At 39.0% G+C, this 19,475-nt stretch overlaps 1 protein-coding gene across 1 annotated transcript in view; it reads left to right on the top strand.

Annotated features, from left to right (window-relative positions):
* The window catches only part of MYO5A (myosin VA (heavy chain 12, myoxin)), a 142,935-nt gene that overhangs the window by 52,552 nt on the left and 70,908 nt on the right, over window positions 1–19,475 (top strand). Inside the window, exons 12-18 of the mRNA XM_010836839.1 lie at window positions 4,538–4,678; window positions 7,214–7,339; window positions 8,594–8,677; window positions 14,423–14,584; window positions 15,751–15,848; window positions 17,858–17,944; window positions 18,033–18,141. Of these exons, the coding sequence (XP_010835141.1) occupies window positions 4,538–4,678; window positions 7,214–7,339; window positions 8,594–8,677; window positions 14,423–14,584; window positions 15,751–15,848; window positions 17,858–17,944; window positions 18,033–18,141 (807 nt within the window). The remainder of the gene's footprint in view (window positions 1–4,537; window positions 4,679–7,213; window positions 7,340–8,593; window positions 8,678–14,422; window positions 14,585–15,750; window positions 15,849–17,857; window positions 17,945–18,032; window positions 18,142–19,475) is intronic.

Genomic DNA, 19,475 nt, shown 5'->3' with positions numbered 1-19,475 from the left:
TCAACAGTCTGAGACATTCACTGGGACAATGGCAGTGGAAGGATTTTGAGTGGCTTTTGCAAAGTAGTAATAGCAGATATGTTATCATGGTGCTGAGGGATTTGGAAGCACTTAAAAATGGTTGGGCTACAGGCTCTATGGTGGGATTGATGGTGACCTCTGGGAGGTCACCTTCCAGGACTGCTACTGCCAGTGCCCTGTCCCCGAGGCAAGCCACTGCCAACCCATGCCTGCACAGGAGACCGTCCAACACTAGCAGGCAAATCTAAGCTCAAGTGGATTCAGATTCAACTTAAAACATGTTCCTCAGAATGTCAAATTTCTCAGGATGTTAACAGATATTCCACAAGATAAAGTTATCTTGTTAAAAAAAAAGAAAGAAATGCTGCAAACCCTCTACATCTCTATGTAGGGATTTTAAAAGCACATTAGCTGAGGGGAAGGAAAAAAAAACACAGAGAAATCAAGCAGGAAATATATTTAAACTGGCTAAGCAAAAAAAGGAGAAGGCAATGGCACCCCACTCCAGTACTCTTGCCTGGAAAATCCCATGGACGAAGGAGCCTGGTAGGCTGCAGTCCATGGGGTCACTAAGAGTCAGACGTGACTGAGCGACTTCACTTTCACTTTTCATTTTCATGCATTGGAGAAGGAAATGGCAACCCACTCCAGTGTTCTTGCCTGGAGAATCCCAGGGACGGGGGAGCCTGGTGGGCTGCTGTCTGTGGGGTCGCACAGAGTCAAACATGACTGAAGTGACTTAGCAGCAGCAGCAGCAAGCAAAAAAAAAAAAAAAAAATTAAAAAGATTGGAATACACTCTGCATTGATTTTCTAGGGGACCTTGGGAAAGTTAATTGACCTTGCTGGGCCTTAGTCACCTCATCTGTATAATGGGGATGGTAATAGTTTGCATGTAGTTATATGGATTAAAGAATTGGAATATGTAAAGTGCTCACCACATGCTAAGTACAAGTTTTAAGTGCAAGATTAGGCATGATTATTATTGATAAAATAGAATGTTTAAAATGAATCACCTATTGGAATTAGAATATGAAAAAGAATAGAACTGAAGGATGGGTAAGAGCCCTATTATCCTCATTATATGAAGAGAGAGGTTGAGTGGTATACCCTACAATTGATGAATGAAAAATGGAAATTTAAAGATATTATTTTAAGTTACAAAAATAATAAGAACAAAAAGATCTAAAAATTGTAATATCGGAAGGATAGAGGAAGAATAGTAGAGAGTGATATATATGAATTTGGCCTCATCTGTCTCATCAGGAAATCGACAGTTTTAAATGAATAAATAAAATAATAGCTGATAAGCATATACGTATTCCCTGGTGGCTCACCTGGTAAAGAACCCACCTGCCAATGCAGGAGACACAGGTGATGTGGGTTTGATCCCTGGGTCAAGAAGATCCCTTGTGGGAGGGCATGGCAACCCACTCCAGTATCCTTGCAGGAAAAATCCCATGGACAGAGTAGCCTGGCAGTCTACGGTCCATGGAGTTGCATAGAGTCGGACATGACTGAAGCAATTGAGCACACAACAACAAGCATATTGTTAGGGCTTCCCTGGTGGCTCAGCAGTAAACAATATGCCTGCAATACAGAGACACAATTCAATCCTTGGGTCAGGAAGATCCCTTAGAGAAGGAAATGGCAACCCTCTCCAGTATTCTTGCTTGGGAAATTCCGTGGACAGAGGAGCCTGGCAGGCTACATTCCATGGGGTCACAAAAGATTCCTACACAGCTTAGTGATTAAACAATAACAACAACAACAAAGCATATTGTTCAGAGATAAATACCAGAATAGCTGAGGGAGTTAAAAATGGTTGTTTCCAAGGAATGAGACTGGGATTGAGTTGAGACAGAATAAGGGATCGTTGCTTGTCATCATAAAACCTCTAGACTATTTGATCTTTGTAAAATATTGCATAAAATATTGTACTTTGATAAAAATCTGGACCCTCTTTTTGGCAAATTAAGCTACTTAGTATAGTGAAATAATGCAGAAGTGATCTTAAAATTTTAAGCTGTTTTCATAAGAATGTGACTGGTATATTTTGTGTTTCTGCATAAGGAACATTAATAAAAATCTGTCAGACACTAAGTGGAATATTATTTTTTCTCAAGGTTTTCTTGAGTTTCTCAATACTTTAATCAACAGCAGAGCCTTCTGCTCTTTCCCAGTATATTTTGGCACAAGGTGACTGGAAGTATTAAGGAACTAACGCCAGCCTCATTAGGGACTGGCTGATTTGTTTTATTTCTCGAGGACCTCGTGTCTCTGCATGTGTGTTTCTGACCCTTTTGTTTCCCTTTCCCTCTTTCTGTCTCTGTCCATCCGTTTCTTCTCTCTCTTTCCTCATACATACACACACACACACACACACAGTCTCTCTCTCTCTCTCTGCACAAGAGAGAGAGGCTTCCCCCTTTCTCTCTTATTTCTCTTCCTTCTCTCTTCCCTCCTTCTTATTATCAGATGGCATATATTCTCCTTCAGATGGTATATATTTTGTCTAGGTTTTTGCTTCCTCACTTACCTCACACTTCCTGTGAAGAAGCAGTGGTTGAGGTGCTTTGTCTTCTTAACTTGCTTAACTCCCATTCATCTTGACTTCTTGCAGCATCAGCTTGCACTGTTAATTGTATGTTTCCCAGTCCTTATATCTGAGAAAAGAGAATGTGATTAACCCAGTTCATTTGTTCATCAGAGATCTCTGGCCCTTGACTAGCTGTGTCTTGGAGCATGGGGTCTTACAGTAAAGAACTTGGTGCTCAGGCTGCTCCCACAGCAGGGGCTGTGGGGTGGGCAGTGGGCAGGAGAAACATGGTGACTGGCAGGTTTAGTGCTTGGAGTCATTACCTTACCGAGTAAGCATCTCTTGCCATATTGAACCTCATGCCCTTAATTTTGCAATTAAGAGTGGAAAATTTTTGAGGTCCCATGGATTTTGCCAAACTAAACATAGAGACTGTTTCTATTGTCAATGTGAAGACCACACTGCATATAGATTAATGAATTAAAGGAAGATAGGACTCATTTGTGAAGAATTATTGCTACCATCAGCCAGGGCATCTTGCTGACACATGGTGCCCCATTTGCCTTCGCATTAATCAAAAGAACAGAAGAAATTTGCTTTCTAATTAGCATTACATAAATATTCATATGTGTGACAAGTTTGGGTGTTTTTTTTTTTAAAGCTTTCACACCTGGTTAGACTATGAATGCTGCAAATGAGCCAAGAACAGCATTATAATAAGTATAGAATAAAGTGGGAAAGTTCCAGGTGTGTGAGGAGAATAAAGTATCAGAAATCTTGGTAACCCTTAGGTTTCATGGGGGTTTGGGTTCTAAGAAATATGTGTTGTCTGGTAATAGCCACCGAGGGATAATCTTCCCAGAAAAGCTGCAGGACATGTGAGAGAACCAGTGTGACAAAGGAGACAAGAAAGGAAAGCAGAACCCTGCAGGAAGAAGTGAGTAAAGGTCATTAGCACCTATAGAAACTAGAATTTGTGGGTTGGCTCCGTTGGCTGGTCAGCTCAATGCAGTGCTTCTGTTGCCCTTCCTTCCTAGACCAACCTAACTACCTTTCACTGCAGACCTCAGGTCACACAGCCCTTCCTCAAGGAAGCCTTCTCTTGCTACCGTGTTCCAAATTAGTTAGGAACTCCTGAGCTCATAGCTGGCCATTATTTTTCTCTGGAACATTATTACAGTTTGTAATTCTGTTTCTTGTGATTGATTTCTGTCTGTTTTCCCCACTAGTCTTCAAAGTCTCTTAGGGCTGTCTGTGTCTATTTTGCTAATGGTGTGTAGTGACTGGGACATGGTAGACAGTCAATACATATTTGTGCTTAAGTGAGTGGATGGAGATGAGAAGCAGTGGCTGAAGCATTTAGCAGAAATAGTAATGTGTTTGTAGTGGTTGCAGCTGCTGGCAGAATTGGATGTAGAAGCCAGAAAAGTGAGCCATAGATTCCCTGGCTGTGGAGGATAATCAAGGCAGACACAAAAAACCAACTGTTATCTAATTCTGAGGCACATGAACTTCAACACCATGGTCCCTTAAAAGAATTACTTTGTCATGCTGTAAGCATCACCCAGAATGTTTCAGTAGTCTGGAGGGCATCCTCTCTGCAGGTTGTTCAAGGCCAGCTAAGGCATTTCTATGCCCATATGGTTAGCAACACTGTGAGATAATTTAAGGGGCCAAAAAGTACATAGTGTGATTTTGGATATATACATATCAAAAAATCAAAAGCTGCCACATTTATCAGCTATTTAAATATTCACATACCTAGATTTTCTTGTTTGCCAAAAATCCTAGGTAGCTGAGGTTTTTCCATGTGTGGTTTATATTTGCTTTCTTATACTGTTCTCAGCCTGTAAATCATGTTTCTCCAAGATTGCTGCTAGAAGCCATTGACTGTCTCAACTTTTGTTTTATACATGTTTATTGACTACCATTTATGACAGTGATGTAGTAATGCCAGTTTTTTTCTTTTTCATTTCAGCACGTTTTCAAATTAGAACAAGAAGAATATATGAAAGAACAAATTCCATGGACACTCATAGATTTTTATGATAATCAGCCTTGCATTAATCTTATAGAATCTAAACTGGGCATTCTAGATTTGCTGGATGAGGAATGCAAGGTAAGTATGATTTTCTGATGTGTTTAATACATCAGAATTGTGCGTTGAGGTAAAATGGGTAAGTAGGTTTAAGCAGGGACTCACTAGTATACGTGAGGTGCCACAGTGGCAACGAGTGGGGTTACCCTAACTGGCATTCTGAAGGATCACTAGCTCCAAAGCGTTCAAAATATGGTTGAGACTAGGAGAATCTCCCCTCCCTTTTCAGCTGATTCTAAGTTATGTGAAAAACTGGCATTAGATACAGCAACTACCAATTTTAGCCACCTTTGTCATTGATATGCTTATATTTGGTACTTTTGTTCAATGGTATGATATAGTTCAGGAAATGTAAGAAATTGTACAAAAGGTATTTTGAATAATAGTTCTAAATATCTATAATTTTAAACTTGACTAGTTGTTCTTTATTACTTATATATATGGTAGGTAAAGAGTTTTAGTTTTAATATTTGAAGATGCAGCATGTGGAAAAAATATTGGATCCCTGGCTTCACTGATGAGTGATTCTAGACAAACAACCTATCCTTTCCCTTCATTGTTCTTTAGTTTATATGTCATAAGTTACAAGTTCATGTGCACTGATCCTCCTAAGCATCTAGATTTCCTACAACATTAAGAATGCAAAGACAAATACTGTATGTTTTCACTTATATGTAAAATCTAAAAAAATAAAACGGACAAATGAATGTAACAAAACAAAAAGAGCCTCCTGGATACTAGAGAACAAACTAGTGGTTACCATTGTGGAGATGTTGGTGAGAAGGGCAAGATAGGTGAAGGCAGGATTAAGAGGAACAAACTACTAGCTATAAAATAAACAAGATACAAGGATGTAATGTACAGCACAGGGAATATAGTCAGAGTTTTATAGTAACTTCACATGGAGTACAGTCTATAGAAATACTGAATCACTATGTTGTACTGAAACTAATATAATACTGCACATCAACTATACCTTCAATAAACAAAAAGAGTACATGTAAAGGTGCTCAGTTTCACTTGAAATTAAATAAAACATAAATCAAAACAAAAATAGGACACAGCTTTTTACCTATCAAGTGAGTTTAAATTTGATAATACCAAATTAGTATTTATTGCATATATACTCTTGATGAAGGACAAAAGTTAGTAGAACATATTTTTGAGGAATATTTATCAAGATTTTAAATACACATACCTTTTGAACCAGAAGTAGAAATGCTGAGAGTTTACCCTATGAATATACTTACAAAAGAATCCAAAGTTTTTGTTTAAAAGGAGCCATTGTGGCAGTTTTCATAATAACAAAAAATCAGTAACAACCTAGTAGGCATAAATACAAGAATACTATTACTAAGAAGAAGAAGGAAAAATACAAGGATGGCTAAGTTGAGGATCCCTCTTGGCAAATGTCACATTGCACATGAAAATATGTGGGTTATTTTTAAATATCTTTTGATACTGATTTCTAACATAATTCCACAGTGATAAGAGAACAGACTCCGTTTAATTTCAATACCTTTAGACCTTGAAATTTTTGCAACTTCTTTTATACCCCTGGATATGTCCCAGTGTCTCCTTGCTTACAGTCTATGGGAACTTGGATAGAATTTGTATCCTACTGTTGTATAAAAATTGTATAAATCTTAATTATGTTGAATTGGTTCACAGAGCTTTTCAGATCTAGTAGATCTTCTACTTCTCTGTATATTCATTCTATTAATTTTTGAAGATTTTATATTGAAACTCCAACTAAAAATCTTAATTTATCTACTTAAAAAAATACTTGTAATATATAGTGGAACTATATGTAACCTTGTTCTATATTTTTCAAATCTCCTATAAATGTGTTATCATACTTCCTTAATTTAAAAAAATAAAAATCTTTAAAAATGCAAGGAGTTTATAGAATGATACTATTTGTATCCATGCCTTTAAAGACAGATAAAGCAGTTGGTGGAAATAGTGAGAGGAGACTATTCTCTGTTTTATACCTTTCTGAATTATATAAATAATCTACTATATGCAAATGTTATCTTTATTTAACAAATTGTTTGAAATATATGATAATCATGGTATGTCATCTTTCATTTGTGAGGCTTTCATTGCTATAAAAGTATATTGAGTATTTATTTGATGTCCAGGCAGATTGAGTTACTCAAAGCTTGGGCTGAGTCACCCATGGGCAGGTCTCAGTCATTGCTTTTCATTCCCAGGTGGCGCTAGTGGTAAAGAATCTGCCTGCCAATGCAAGAGACCCAAGAATCTTAAGTTTGATCCCTGGGTCAGAAAGACCCCCTGGAGTAGGAAATGGCAACCCACTTTAGTATTCTCACCTGAAAAATTACATGGACAGAGGAAAACACACACACACACACGCACACCCCAATCATTGATTTGGGACCTCTCAGAGAGAAACGTGAAAGGAATGAGTTCCTGAATTGGATGTTAAAGTTGTTAGGCAAAGTCAAAACACGACATTTTGGGTGATGCATCAGAAGAATCCCATAACAATATTCACCTTGTTTTCTTACTCTTTTTTTCTCCTGAATGTAGATGCCTAAAGGTACAGATGACACTTGGGCTCAAAAATTGTACAACACACATTTGAACAAATGTGCACTATTTGAGAAGCCCCGCCTATCAAACAAAGCTTTCATCATCCAGCATTTTGCTGACAAAGTAAGGAAGCTTTATTATCTCTTTTCTATTTGAATACTTAAGTTCAAAGAGCAAAAAAATCAATAGTCGATAGATAGCAGTTTTTTCTTTGCTGAGCTTTCATTCTTTAGCTCATTTTAGGAAAAGTAAGCTTAATTGTTGGCTTATTGGTTTAACCTAAATGGAATTATATTATGAAATAAGTGTATCTATAATTCTGAAATCCAGGAAACTCTGAAATACACAAGTATTTTCATAATTCATTTAGTGGCTAAACCTGATCTTTGACCTGAAGTAACATGAGGTTATTTATAGTCTTTATTTATCCCAGTTAGGTGGATATTTATATATTTCAGTGTAGAAATATTAATATGTTTGATTACAGATTGCTGCTTCAGATCTACTTAAAGATTCTGGATAGTGACCCCAGAGGTTTCAGAAAAGAAATTGTGGACGATTGTGGCCCTCTGAGATTGATTGAGTGGGTCCCTGCTAATAAGGCATGCAGACCTGCTGCTTCAGAGGTTCTAGAGTCTACTCAGAACATCTGGAGCTGTGACACTAGTTTATATTTCAAGGAGGTTGTGGGGTAGGCATCTGGTAAGCTTCCCATGGTCCCTGTCAGGAACTGAGGGTTTTCAGAATCTGTCCTATGTCTAGCTGGAGATCTTTGGATGGCTTCAGGGCCATCTAAGGGCTTTGTAGTACAGGCTGGGGACCCTTGAGTGGTAGATAGCTGAAGTCTTTTAGGAACAGGGAGAGTCCAGTCTCATGTAGTCCTCCTACCAGCTCATACGGTATTTACCCAGCCTCCACCTCTGTCCGTGATCATCACTTCAGCTTTCTGCCAGATAGCTGTTTGTTCCTTCTGATCCTCTCTCTCTCTTCAGTCTCTTCTTCCCCAAAGGAGACTTTCCCCTATGGAAAGGTGAACCAGGTTTGGAAGAGATACAGTGGTTGGCCTTGGGGGGCTTATGAAGCTGTTATGAAGAAGAACAGCTTCTTATGAAGCCACGCATGAATTGGGATCATCTTTTAGATCACATTTAATCACCACTGCCATTGTTCTCTAGGAAAAGCAGTATTTGAGAGTTTTACTCTAGAGTTAACATGCTTCTTACCAAGAATGATACTAGTTTCTTAGAATAAAACTAATAACACTTCACTGAGAGCCCATCATATGGCCTGGGCCTAATACTTATTTTTGTTGTTGATGATAAATTGTATCTATTCAAAGCTTTTATTAACTAAGGAGACTTTCCATTGTGTTTTCAGGTGGAATACCAGTGTGAAGGCTTTCTGGAAAAGAATAAAGACACCGTTTTTGAAGAACAAATTAAAGTTCTTAAATCAAGCAAGGTAACCTTGTATAGGCTTTCTCCAATTAGGATATATTCATTAAAATGTTCATGACTTAAGCATTAGCTTTTTAACGTATTATAATTTTTCTAACAGAATCAGCCCTACTGTCGATTTAATTTATCAAATAGATGTGTCATGTAGCATTTTAAATGCCTTACAAATGTTAATTCATCTAATCCTATGATGAGGTGATATTATCACTGCTCCCATTTTACAGAGGAGAGAACTGAGGCACAGAAACTTTGTAGCTAGTCATTTTCCAAGCCAAATTAAAACTCAGGCTGTTGAGCTGACAGTCTGCATTTTTAACCACGATGCAATGGTATTTTATGTGAAATTATTGCCTCACAGCAGTTCCAGGCTCTCTTGTGCCTTTGTGAGATACCGTGAGAGAAAATTGATGGTTTTTGGGGTTTGCTATGTCATTTTGAAGGGATGCACCAGAAACATGGCCTTAAGCACTCCATCCAGGTAAAAACTGACCTCTGGATCACTGAGTGCAATTTCAGATGTGGTCCGAAGCACTTTGAAATTATTCTTCTTAGGCTTAGATACCAGAAACACTGTATTCTAGTAGGAAAACAATATTCCAGATTGTAACAAACTGTGATGTGTATCTGAGGTTGATTATGAGGTCGATCCCAACCTCCACCCTCTGACTCTCATCAGGAAAGCGTTGGGAGGGGAGCACGGCTCACGTCCATCCTACAGGGAGCAAACCAGGAAGTTAGTTACTTGGTTACTTAGTTTAACAGAGTAGATATTCAAGTATTCAATGAAAGATTAAAAATATTCATGTGAATTCTTGCAGATTTCTGACCAGCAGGTTCTGTTTTTTTCTAAGAAAGTCCTTTAACTTCAATGGAATGTTATATGAACATTTTGATTCTTGTTTTTGGAATAAAAACTTTTACTTTCAATAGAAAGATCATATAAGGACCAAATTATAGTTTTAACCCTCAGAAAATGATGAGTCTATAGTCTTAAGTACCTGTAGGAAAAGTCAGTTTTTCACTTATCCTTGTAAGCCCTGAATATTAATGCTTTATAACTCATAGGAATGATGTGTAAGAGAAAATACTCTCACAGTGCCAATCATTGATGTTGTTTAGTTTTTGTTGTTGTTCAAAAACAGTCAGGTCCGACTCTTCACAACCCCATGGACTGCAGCACGCCAGGCCTCCCTGGCCTTCACTATGTCCTGGAGTTTGCTCAAACTCATGTCTGTTGAGTTGATGATGACATCCAACCATCTCATCCTCTGTCACCCCCTCTCCTCCTGCCCTCAATCTTTTCCAGCATCAGAGTCTTTTCCAACAAGTCTGCTCTTTGCATCAGGTAGTCAGAGTATCTGAGCTTTAGCTTCAGTGTCAGTTCTTCCAATGAATATTCAGGGTTGATTTTCTTTGGGATTGACTGGTTTGATCTCCTTGCAGTCCAAGAGACTCTCAGGAGTCTTCTCCAGCTCCATGGTTCAAAAGCATCAATTCTTTGGTGCTCAGCCTTCTGTATGGTCCAACTCTCATATCCGTACATGACTACAGGAAAAACCATAACTTTGACTATACAGATCTTTGTTGGCAAAGTGAAAAACCATGGAATTCTAATGGTACTACTCTAAATAACTTAGCTTACACAGAGCATTCATCAATTCTTATTCCCCAGGCATCCATAATCTTTTGTGACTTTATTCTGAACTTTTCTGATTGGCTAGTGAATCCTTAATTTCCAGAAAGTAGCTCTGCACTCTGAGGAATCATTTGGAGTGACTTCCAGTCTCCATGGGGTTTCCCAGGTGGCACTAGTGGTAAAGAACCCTCCAGCCAATGCAGGAGACATAAGAGACATGGGTTCGATCCCTGGGTTGGGAAGATCCCCTGGAGAAGGGCATCTTCTCAGTGTTCTTGCCTAGAGAACTGGATAGAGAAACCTGGTGGGCTGTAGTCCATAGGGTTGCAAAGAGTTGGACACAACTGAAGCGACTTAGCGCAGCACAGTCAGTCTCTACAGCACTGTTGCAGTTGGGATAGAGGTGGTGTGAGATGTACATCCACTGCTCCCAGTCAGCAGAAAAAACCCAACCCAAGGGCATGAACTTTATATTTTACTTTTTCTGTATCTGATAAGAAGTAAGTGTAACCTACTGTCGATTTGTACTCTTGGAAGTACTAACTTGAGACGATCAATATTTGTGTTATGTGCTTTATATTTGTGGTCATATGGTGTGGGGTTCTGTTTGTGGGTGTATGTGTTTTGTCTTCTTTTTTTTCCTGTAATTTTGCAGCTTCTGGCCAAAATTGTCAACTTAACAGAAGGTGTCTTTTTTTTTTTTTAAATATAAATTTATTTATTTTAATTGAGCTAGAACAAATAATTCCAAGAAGGTGTCTTAATTTATATTTTCCCACCATAAAAATATCTTCTGTTGCCACATCAGGTATCAAGAAACACATAAATTGGGACTTGACTAAATACTGTTAAATTGCAACTGTACCAAATACCATGAAAAAGAATTGTAACCTCTGCTCTCAGTGTTGCTAATTGATGAGGGGAAGCACAGTTCATCTACTGAGTTTATGCTGCAAATCTCTCATCTGTAAAATAGAATCATGATAGTATCTTCTTTCAAGTGTTGTTATGAAGATTAAATAGGTTGTATTAAGCTTTCAGAGCAGTGCTTCATGTATAAAAAGCTTAGTGAATAATGGTGCTGCTACTGAGATGATTCCCCACATCTTCATGAAGCAGTTACTTGGATGCTTCTGTCTTTTTTAATACTGCTTCATAGACATATAAGTTCAGCCTTAAATTATTCAGATTCCTGTCTTAAGTATAGACAGATCAAAGAAACAAGATGGAATGTCCAGGCATATCTACCTGCTTATATATCCGACTGTCTGTTTCTCTGCCTTTCTCTCTTCAAATAAAGTTGGAATCCTCAGTCAATAGGGTGAGGAGTGCTGAGACTGTATAAACTGGTTGGTTTGAGATCCATGAGGAAGGCCAGTGTGGCTGGAGTGAGTAGATGGTGGTAGGTGAGTAGAATGTGTAGGATGGGTAGAGAGAGGCCACTTTTTGGAGGCAAGTATGGTAAAGAGTTGGAGAAGGAAATGGCAACCCACTCCAATATGCTTGCCTGGAGAACCCCACGGAGCCTGTGGTGTGCTACAGTTCATGGGATCGCAAAGAGTTGGGCACAACTTAGCAACTGAACAACAACAACAATGGTAAAGAGTATGGATTTTATTCCTGTTGCTTTGGAAAGTTTGGACAGTTTTCATATGGGGGATGGTATGCTATTGTGTGGAGATATGGGGGAAGCTGGAAATGGGGAGTAATAATCCTTGGGAGAGAGAGTGGATTAAGATACTGAAGTTATAGCAGTGGAAATAGCTTATCATTTCTTTGTGGGGAGAGTTGACAGGTCTTGTTGATGGTTTGAGTATGGAGAGTGAGAAAAGGGGAGAAATTGAAGATTATTTCTGTGTTTTGGGCCTCAATGCTGGATGAATAATGAGGCCACTTACTGAGGTGAAGACATAAAAGATCAGGCTTTGAGAGAATGAGTCAAAAGAGTTACGTCTTGGACTCATGGAGATGGAAAACAGACTTTCGGTTGCCCAGGGGGAATGGGTTGGGGGAGGGGTGGGGTAGGAGGTTGGACTTAGCAGATAGAAGCTATTATATATAGAGTGGATTAGCAACAAGGTCCTACCCTTGCAGCACAGGGAACTGTATTCAATATCCTATGATAAACCATAATGGGAGAGAATATGAAAAAAGAACAACATGTATCTATGTATAACTGAGTCACTTTGCTTTTAGTGGAAATTAGCATGACATTGTGGATCAGCTATGCTTCAATTAAAATAAAAGTTCTGTCTTGGACATGTTTTGCCCGAGATGGCAATTAAGTAGTCAAGTGGACATATCATATAGGAAGTTGGAAATGTACGTCAGCAGGTCAGAAGGAAAGTCAGAGTAGGTCATATAAATTCATAGTGTTTAGAGCAAGATGGCACTAGAGCAAGATAGTACTGGATAAGATTGCTTAGGGAGAACAAGTAGGTAAAAATAGTAGAGAATAAGGCTTTCAACTCTGGAGACTGGCCTGAGGAAGAACCAGGAAAAAAGTCTGAGAAAAATGGCCATGAGGAGGCAGGAATGCTGCCTAAAGAAGAAATCATAGAGTAGTTTCTAATATGACAATATAAAATGTACTTATTAGAAATGGAAACTCAATGTAGAGAATTTTAAATTCATAATTTGTGTAAAGAGGACACAAAACTTATGCATATACATGTGTGTGTGTATATTCTGAACTCTAAACATTGAGCAGTTTTCTGGTAGATATTGTAGATATTTGTTAAATTGTAGCACCAGTGGTGAATATGATATTTCAAACCAGCTCTATTACATTGTACACAAAAGAGACAAAACAAATTTAGGTAGGGAGTGCTAATGTAGAGCTAGCAATTTACTTGTGAATGATAGAACAGTATGGGTAGATTCCAGAGTACTTGGCCTATTATCAAGTAACTTAACATCTTAACTCCATGCTGAGTTTTCAGATCAAATCTATTAGGAACTCTTATTTTTCCCCTTTGTAATACAATATAATGGTAAAACATTCCCCCCTCCCCTACTTTGTAGCCAACCAAGCTATATGAACTCTGTAAATCAAAGGATACATTCATTTGTGTAGCAAACAGCCATTATTGGTATGTCATGTATAACAATTTGTTATATACATCATGAATTATATCCTAAATTATCCTTATAGTTAATATACACATTGTAGCAAACAAAATTAACTGATTTTGTTGTGTAATGAAAGAATTCTCTTAAGAAAATTATTTCTTCTGGAGATACTCTGAGATTATTAGATAAATAATTGGTTATTGCAATTATACTTTGACTTATAAGAAGGATTTATTTTATGTCTATGGAATGTATCACTATTGTAAAGATATGTACATATATCAAAACATTCTTGTTGATTAGTTTGAAGTCTCTTTTGTTCCATAAATTTTTTTTCCAACCACTTTAACTTATACTCTCCATCCATTTATTAACTATCAGATCTTTTAATAGTCTTTCTTTTCGCTATCCTGATAGAACACAAAATTGATTACAGGAATCATGCAGTTAAGTTATAAATCCTTTGAAAACAAATGCAAAGCTTTACTGTTTTTCCTATAATCCAAACTACTTTCTAAAAATTATTAATTCATGATTTTTTAAAAATCTTATATTGTAGAACTAGTTCTTGACACCCTTCCCAATTGTAATGCTTTTAGCTGGTGCTCACCATTTGAATTGGTGTGTAGATAAACGAAGCACGAAGATGGAACATTTTGTGGAACTGAGGTGATAAGATAGGACTTTCAGTTAGTCTTTTGCTCATAAAATAGTTATCATTTAAAACCAGTAAAATGTTTAGAGGGCATTTCCCATGGATTAAGATTTCAGATCTCAGAGGAGCAGTTTTGATTTCGTTTTCCCCCAAAAAGGTTGTAGAATTATTGCATTTTCCACTTATATTTCTGTAGCACTTATGTCCCTTCTGCTCATATTTTTGACTCCTACCACAGATATTGATTATTTCTGAAATGTGACTCTGAAAGGAGTTACTTAAGGAAGGGAATCACTATGGATTGCAAATCATCCTAATGTTTCTGTAAAGATTTCCATTTGAGTTTGAGTTTAGAGTGTGATTTCCTTTTACTGTTTCTGACTCAGTTTAAGATGCTACCAGAATTATTTCAAGACGATGAGAAGGTCATCAGCCCAACCTCAGCCACCTCTTCAGGGCGCACGCCTCTCACCCGCACCCTTTCAAAGCCCACCAAAGGCAGACCAGGCCAGACGGCCAAAGAGCACAAGAAAACAGTGGGGCACCAGGTGAGTTCAGGGAGCCGCCGCTGCGGTGCTGCTTCCCTCTGGCTCAACTGGAGCCTCGGGTCTTCTTTTGTCAGCCTCCCAGGTGGGGTCCTCAGGTGACAAGAGGCTGGAGTGCTCACTCTGAGAATGTGGAACTCTGTCCATTCATTCCTCCATACTTCTCCTCTCATATCATAGACCCGTGGCTGCAGAAGCTTTGCCCAAAATCATTTTTTCTACATTTTAATTCTTCTAGTGCTTATCTTCCCTCACAAACCACTGCTGCCTTTATTTTGGTCTCTGGCTGTTTCCTCTCTAGAGTTGTACAACTCCTTCAGCCCAGGAACCCCGCCCCCTCATTTCTGATGTCTTGTGCACCCGGGGTGGGGGGAAACATGGCACACAAGCTTTGTGCCCGAATAAGGGCTCAGCCTTGGGCGGGAGACTGAGTGCCAGTCAGTTTGTTTGCCGGAGGAGACAAGAAGCAGGGCCCGACACGGGCCCACAGCCCTCAGTATCATCCCGTGTCCCGAAAGGTAACCCCAGCCTGGCTGTACTCTCAGATTCTCCCCCTCATTTCCTATCCTTTTTTGAAGTCATCTGCTACTTTTTTCAGTATTGTACAGCAAAATTCCCACTATACATGATTAAATGACCTTAATATCCTTAAAGCAAGGTTGTATTTTTAGTCAAAGTTTTGAGTGTACACCAGAAAGCCACAGAAATTTATATTAAAAGTGTGGGGGGGGTGGAATGTGTGTGGAAGAGTGAACTCTAATATAATAATAATGATGATGTGTCCAAATAGGTTCATCAGCTGTAACAAATATACCACTGTGGTGGGGAAAGTTGATGATGGGGAGGCCACCCCTGTGCCAGGGCAGAGGGTATGTGGGAAGTTATTGTGTCTTCTGTCTGACTTTGCTGTAAGCCTTAAACCACTCTAAGAAAATAAAGTCTATTTTAAAGGGTCTGGGAATTAAGAATGTCACAGAGTAAGCATGTGAATGCTAGGGTTTAAGGAAATTTGAACCGAAAGCCCTAGCAGCTCTACTACCTGGGGCTGGTCAGGCTCACAGGCGGCCAAGTCATCTCCACTAGCGCCATTAGAAGAAAAGTTTAGGTTGTTTTATGTCATCTTTGACTCTGACAAACCTTGATGCACCTTTCTGGTCTTTTTTATGCAGTTCCGAAACTCCCTCCACCTGCTTATGGAGACCCTGAATGCCACTACCCCTCACTATGTGCGCTGTATCAAGCCTAACGACTTCAAGTTCCCATTCACGTAAGTATTTCTCAACTGCTGAATTTAAAAGAATCCATATCTCGTAAGGATTGTCAAACCGGCAGCTGGGAAAAAAATACGTGAGTAAATCTTCATGTCTTGTAGAAGGAATAGTTAATAGAATTTTTTTCAGTTTTTGTTCCCTTTTAAGAGTTTGAAAACAGGGACTTCCCTGGTGGTCCAGTGGCCAAGACTCCATGCTCCCACTTGTTGGGGCCTGGATTCAGTTCTTGGTCAGGGAACTAAGATCCACAGGCCATGCAGTGTAGACCACCCCCACCCCCAACCCTGAAAAAAGTGAGAACAAATTAGCAGCTGGCCTTATGACAATTTTAAACATTTGAGGTCAACCACACATTTCTAGTTCTACTTTCTATTTTGAATTTACTTCAGTTTAAGACCTTTTTGGTTAATTTGGGCTTCAGTTAAAACCAGAGCTGGGTGAGATAAGGTTGCTTTAGCAAAGGCTCACAGTCATCCCTGCTGCTTTTCAACTGTTGAAAGCATCAGAGGAGTCTGCTTTTTACCATGCATCTTGTCCTCCATCAATATCATACATGAGAGGAAGTTTTTTCCAAAACAGAAATATTTCTCTAATTTTGAAGGTAATGCATGCACATTGTAAAAACAATTTTCAGGAAATATAAAACAGTATAAAAGTAAATGAAAAAGCATTTCATTATACCTAGAGAGGTAATAAGTATTAACTGACATAGATCTTGATCAGTCCTTCCCTGCTCTGTGTGTGTTTCTGTGAAAGAGAGAGAGACACATTAATAAGAGAGAAGGAATCATGCTGTAACTGCTGTTTTACTTCACTTTCAACTTAATAAATTGTGAGTGTTTTCCATGTTTATAAATACAAATCGTTATCACCATTTTAAGGCTACGTCATACCCCATTATAGAGACATACCATCATTTATTTAAGTTATTCCCTGTTGATGGCCATTTGGGTTATTCCTTGGCTATGATAAACATCTTTTCCCAAACATTTCTGTATATTTGCCTGCCTGAATATCTCCTTAGACTACTGTATTTCTAGAACAGGAATTTGTGGGTCAAAGATAAGGCACCCTTCCCAAACACTGTAATAACTCCCACTCTGCACCTTGTGCATGCTCCTGAACTATGCTCCTGCCACTCCTGCCCGCTGGAGATTCTGCCTTAGACTGCAGGGCATTTCTCAAAGACTCTTGTATTCTTCTCATTCCCAAGAAGCCTTTCTTGAGGAGGTGAGAAGCAGGAAGAAGCTTTCATGCCCTGGGCAACTCTTCTGGACAGCCCCAGGGCCCATTACCTTGAGTCAACCAACCCCATCTCCCATCACCAACAAAACACTGAGAAGACGGCACCACAGAAACCTCAGATAGGTCATTCAGGGCACAACTGGGGAGTAAGGGGAGTGATCATCCTGTAAGAAGCAGGCCTTGCTACTTCCTCTTTTAGTGTCAATTTAACATTAAGGTGCTGTTTATCTAGAGTGAACTGCAGCTAAGATATAAAATACTTTTTAACTGACATGGACACTTAATGATTAGTATGTATACACTGAGTTAAATAGCTTTTAGAACACTAGTAATTAACAACAACAACAACAAAAAACTGAATGGGGCATGTTTAATTTGTTCTTCTTGTTAAAGAAATCTTCAGAGCTGGCCAGTCTTTATTCTCGGGTAGCTCTGTATGGTGAACTAAAGAATTATGAGACCAACTAGTCGGGCCAAGGCGTGTAATGAGCACTGCACAGTACAGAGGAGCTTGGGCTTTTTAAATATGCTCAGTGGTATTCCTTATGAGTTTTTGGTGTATGTTCTTACTGCTAGTAATCTTCCCCACTCTCAAAATGGAGTTTTCAATTTTGAATCAGTACTCCAACATTTGAATTTTTTTTTTCTAATTTATTCATTTGGCTCTTTACAAAAGATTTCAGTCTCTGGATTGAGGACAGTAGTTTGTGGCTAGAGCCAGACTTTTTTGTGTACTAATGATTTCCACCTTTACTCATAGGTTTGATGAGAAGAGGGCAGTGCAGCAGCTGAGAGCATGCGGTGTCCTGGAAACCATTCGGATCAGCGCAGCAGGTTTCCCCTCTCGGTGGGCCTGGCAGCTTTCAAATACAAGGGATCCTCATGGGGGAGGTTCCTGCTCCCTTAGATAAGCTGACATGAGTCTCTTTTCATAGGTGGACTTACCAAGAATTTTTCAGCCGCTATCGGGTCCTAATGAAGCAAAAAGATGTGCTAAGTGACAGAAAGCAAACATGCAAGAATGTTTTAGAGAAACTGATAGTGGTAAGAAAGATTTTTACTTATCTGTATCTGAACAGATGTTTGCCAAAGGCCTTGTGATTATAACCTGTACAAGTCCTAGGGGTGTCCAAATAGCACTAATTCAATGAATTCAGGAGTGGGAGCGGGGAGAGGTACACTGTCTTGGAGTTCGAGGCTCCCTGTCTCTACGATGGAAGGACTAGTGAAGACAACAGCCCAGTATCAAGAAACAGGATGGTGAGGCCTGAGCCTAGACTTCAGATGCATTCTTTTTAGAACTGGATCATTTTCGATAAAAATTTACTGAGTACTTACTTACGAAAGACACCAGGCCAAATGCTGTGTGATTAAGAAAAAATAAGTCTTATCCTCAGGTAACATAGTATGTCTTCGAAATCAATGCATTTTAAAGACAAGTATAATATACCTTAGTGTCTATGAAATGCTGAATGAATGAGAGAAGAAATCAGAGGAAGACAAAGCCACTTCTGCTGTGGGGAGGAGACATGTATTTTGAGTCAGGCCCTGAAAGGTGGGTAAGACTGTGTAAACCTGGAAGGAGACTATCCTAGTAGGGAGCAAAGAACGTGGAAGCAGGAAAGCATAGTTTTCTCAAAAAAACAATACAGTAGGATTTTTGATTTTGCAGTAAAAAATTGGTGCCTGGGAAGTAAGGAATTCGTTAGGAAATTGGGGTTGATGTTTGAAGGATCTTGCCTACCAAGCTAAGGCATTTGCAGACCTTAGAATGCATCAGAGTCACCTACAAGACTTGTTACACTACAGATTGCCAGGCCCAGATTGCCAGGCCCCACCTCCAGAATTTCTGATTTGGTCATCTGGGATGAGCCCAATAATTTGCATTTCTATCAAGTTCCCAGTGATGCTGATGCTGGTTTGAGGACTACACTTGGATAGCCACTGATGTATGCTGTGGAGAATTTAAGATTCATGAAATGTTTTTTAAAGAATATTATATTTTCACTTATTTGACATTAGGTTGGATGGATTAACTCACTTTGAAGTAATTAGTAATAATTACTAGCTATTAATTAGATGTAATATCTTTTCTCTGGTAATAATTTTTTTTTTTCTTGAAATAGCTTAGGCCACTTTCCTGGTGATGTGTAAAAGAATTGGGTCCATTTTGAATTTGGCCCAAGTCCTTTCTAGGGAATGAAGAGCAGAAAGTAGGGACAGTCATCCCACACCAGCTTCCTCCCCTAGACCTCTCCCGGCTGAACTTTGGGACCACAAGGCAGAGGAGGGCAGGCTTGGGGAGCAGGGAGAGGGGAGCTGAGATGAGATGGGGCTGGGAAAGGGAACCACTTACTAGCTTTTCCAGCTAGCTTCCT

This window comes from Bison bison, unplaced genomic scaffold, assembly GCF_000754665.1.
Source record: "Bison bison bison isolate TAMUID 2011002044 unplaced genomic scaffold, Bison_UMD1.0 scf7180017864066, whole genome shotgun sequence".
NCBI lineage: Eukaryota > Metazoa > Chordata > Mammalia > Artiodactyla > Bovidae > Bison > Bison bison.
Note: the sequence above shows the minus strand (reverse complement) of the source record. Positions and strands in the feature narration are given on the sequence as shown.